The following is a 3190-nucleotide window of genomic DNA, read 5'->3' as shown; positions in this document are numbered from 1 at the left end:
TATAAGCAGCTGGGTTGAAGTTCAGAGAGGGAATCTCAGCAGCTCGTCACGACTTTCTTCTGTTATGAATGAACCTGTATTCTGTCCACCAGGGGGAGACATCAGGTGCATCGATTGTCATCAGCAGTTTCTATCTGCTGCTGTCGGACTGAGACCGTCTGTGGTAGCCAGGGAGTAAACCTGCTGAAGCTCTACTTTCAGCTTCTTTCTTCAGTCAAACAGAGGTTTAAATGCAGAAACTTCAGCTTAGCGCTGCTGCTGGTTGATTCCTGAATTTGGTCATTAGGAGAGGAACTCTTTAGAGCATTTGGGTCGACTAACCTGGATTTTAACACCAAAACTTTGGATAATAAATTTCCTACTGTGAAGAATCATGAAAGTTTTGAACAACAACTCAATCCCTGACCCGACTACGACTGTATTTCCATAAACCTTTATGCACGTTTTGAAGTATTGCATTTGGCGTTCCCGACGGGAGATGGGAAGCCGTTGTTTTCCTTTATTTAACCAGATAAAACTCCATTGAGATCCGGATCTCATTTTCAAGATTTGATGAATAAGTTTTGGCGTAGCGAGCGCTCCCATCAGCTGGATCTGTGCCTTACCAGAGGCGCCAAACTCAAGTCCAAACCTCCAGGAGGGCAGGACTCTCTCGGGTTCAACGCATCCTCTACTTCCTGTTTGTTACAGTCATGCGTAGTGTCAACATCTGACGAAATGATGCTCTGTGTTGCCTGGTTGACTCAAACCAGAAGATGGCAACTCGATAAATTTGCGTTTTTTTGTTACGTGTTAAAAATGTGCAAAACGTTTTGATGGAAATGCAGCTACTGATGCTAATGATGCCTGAAAACAGTGAGTTCTCCTCGTTGATCCTGATCTTTTCTCAGAGGTTAAAACTTTTATAAAATGTTTCATAACAGGAATAAAAGTTCCTAAAAGTGTTTATTTCACTTCCTTCCATTTAAGGAAGATGTTTTAGATAAAAATAGTTCATTTTTCAGTATTTTAAACAGTAAATGAAACAAGAATAACAGCGGAAACCAGATCAAGGCTGCACCGATTTCAGTTTTCTGGCCGATCTTTAAAAACCTGACCTGCTGATTCTGATTTTTGGTCGTAAAAATTGTTAAGTATGGTTATAAAGTTGGGTGGCTGGTATCGGTGGTGGATTTCCTGACCTAAGATCGGTTTCTCATGCGAGTACCTGTTGTTGCCGATCTCCCACCGGCCGGTCGGCGTATCGGTGCGACGCTGGTCCAGGCGGTGAGAGAAGCTGCTGAGGTTCCCTCCGTACATGAACTCGGGCGAGGCTCCAGGTTTCAGACTCAAGGCGCCTCTTCAGTTCAGTTTAGACCTGATCTGGCTCGTCTCGGCCCTGGAACCCTGGAGCCCCTGCCCCCCCCACGGCGTGCCCCCCACCCGCTGCTCCCCAGCCCTGTACTCACCCTGCCACAGTCCCGCCCTGTGTCTGTACTCACCCGGCCCCCATACTGCAGCATGGGCGCTGGGAGGACACGCCCCGTCACCTCTGTCATGTCGTTGTGCACAACAATGCCGAACTCCTTCAGGTAGGGGTCGGGGCCCCCGACCATGCTGTTGCTTTTGACCTGAGGAAGAGGAGGAGCGTTAAGCCCCGCCCACAGCAGCTGGAGAACATCATTCTTATTTTTGCGGTTGGCCTGACCAGGCGGCTGATCTCCTCCTGCCGGTCGGGGGCGGAGCGCGCCGTGGCTTTGATCATGGTGGACGTCTGGTTGTCGGTGAGCTTCTTGATGCAGCGCTGGCCGGCCACGATGTTGCAGACCTGCAGGAGGACAAAACCCAGCAGCAAACGGATCACATCATCAGCGTCAATATCAATACTTATCGATTCATTTCGTTTTAATATCGGAAATACTGCTGGTGGAGAAACCTGAAACTGTTGCTGCGCAACTTACGCAGCAGGCTGTTGCTAGGCAACTTACGGAGCAGGTTGTTGCTAGGCAACCGAAGAATGAGTGAGTTGGTTGATGGCACCCAGCTAGCTTAGCTAGCCATGAGAGGTTGAGCAGCTAAACCCTTTCCTCTGCCTACATCTCCCAGAATGCTGTGCGGTTCTGGACTGAAGTTCAGTGAATATTCTATATCAGTGATTTTCAATGTGGGCCACCAGGGGGCGCCAGTGGGATTAATATGAAAACATTACCGTACATATTGTCTCATCAAAAGAAGGGATTTTAATTTATATATTTAAAATCAGAATAATAAAGGCACCTGATAAAATTTCCCACCAAAAAGCTTATTGCAAACAAAAACTAGAAGGCATGAGGCGGAATGTTTTTCCACATACTGTCTGTGGATCGTGAAGAGGAGTCAGAGAGGGAGCAGGCGGGTTCTCACCTCCAGAGGAAGGTAGGTGTGCTTCTGCTCCTGCCCGACTTGCAGGCAGGGTAAGTGAGGATACTTGAGCTGCAGGCTGTACTTCTGCTTGAAGTACTGGGCCACAGTGCACTCCATGGCCTGGCCGTTCTCCAGCTGCAGCGGGAACCTGCAGGGGAACAGCGGCGCCGCGGTGAGCGGCTGGGAGGGACAGGAGGAGGACGAAGGAGGAGGAGGCGAAGCTTACGTTTGGTGGCTGGCGGGTCGGCGCGTCACGTTACACACACGGTACTTCCTCTTCATCTGGCCGCAGTGCGTCACTTCCACCTTCAGACCTGCCAGAGCAGAGCGAGACCATGGAGCTAACATGCTAACAGCTACACGCTAACAGCTACACGCTAACACGCAAACAGCTATGCGCTAACACGCTAACAGCTATGCGCTAACACGCTAACAGCTACACGCTTTGCTGGTGTCATTCCGCCCTGGCGTTGTGCTAACACACACCGGTGGCTCCAGGAACCAAACATCTGTCTGGGGGTCTGATAAGCTGTGTGTGTTTGTGTCTCTCTCTCCCCCTCCCTCTCTCCATCTCTCTCTCTCTCTCCATCTCTCTCCATTTCTCTCTCTCTCCATCTCTCTCTCCATTTCTCTCCGTGTCTCTCTCTCTCCATCTCTCTCTCCCCCTCCCTCTCTCTCTCCCCCTCCCTCTCTCTCTCCATCTCTCTCCGTCTGTCTCTCTCTCTCTCTCCCCGTGTCTCTCTCTCCATTTCTCTCTCCCCCTCCCTCTCTCTCTCCATCTCTCTCCGTCTGTCTCTCTCTCTCTCTC

The 3190-nt window shown here is 50.1% G+C and overlaps 1 protein-coding gene across 4 annotated transcripts in view; it reads right to left on the bottom strand.

Annotated features, from left to right (window-relative positions):
* ago4 (argonaute RISC component 4) overlaps window positions 1-3190 on the bottom strand; it is a 25399-nt gene that overhangs the window by 7189 nt on the left and 15020 nt on the right. For 2 of the 4 annotated variants that reach the window (XM_017307489.1, XM_008423040.2), the window contains exons 7-10: window positions 2609-2696; window positions 2383-2530; window positions 1688-1807; window positions 1482-1610 (exon numbers count right to left, since the gene is read on the bottom strand). In XM_017307489.1, coding sequence (XP_017162978.1) covers window positions 1482-1610; window positions 1688-1807; window positions 2383-2530; window positions 2609-2696 — 485 coding nt within the window. Of the gene's footprint in view, window positions 1-1448; window positions 1611-1687; window positions 1808-2382; window positions 2531-2608; window positions 2697-3190 lie in introns of all 4 variants that reach the window. The other 2 variants (XM_008423039.2, XM_008423038.2) reach the window with 1 other exon arrangement.

Source organism: Poecilia reticulata, linkage group LG11, assembly GCF_000633615.1.
Source record: "Poecilia reticulata strain Guanapo linkage group LG11, Guppy_female_1.0+MT, whole genome shotgun sequence".
Taxonomy (NCBI): domain Eukaryota; kingdom Metazoa; phylum Chordata; class Actinopteri; order Cyprinodontiformes; family Poeciliidae; genus Poecilia; species Poecilia reticulata.
This window is presented reverse-complemented; position numbering and strand designations above follow the sequence as displayed.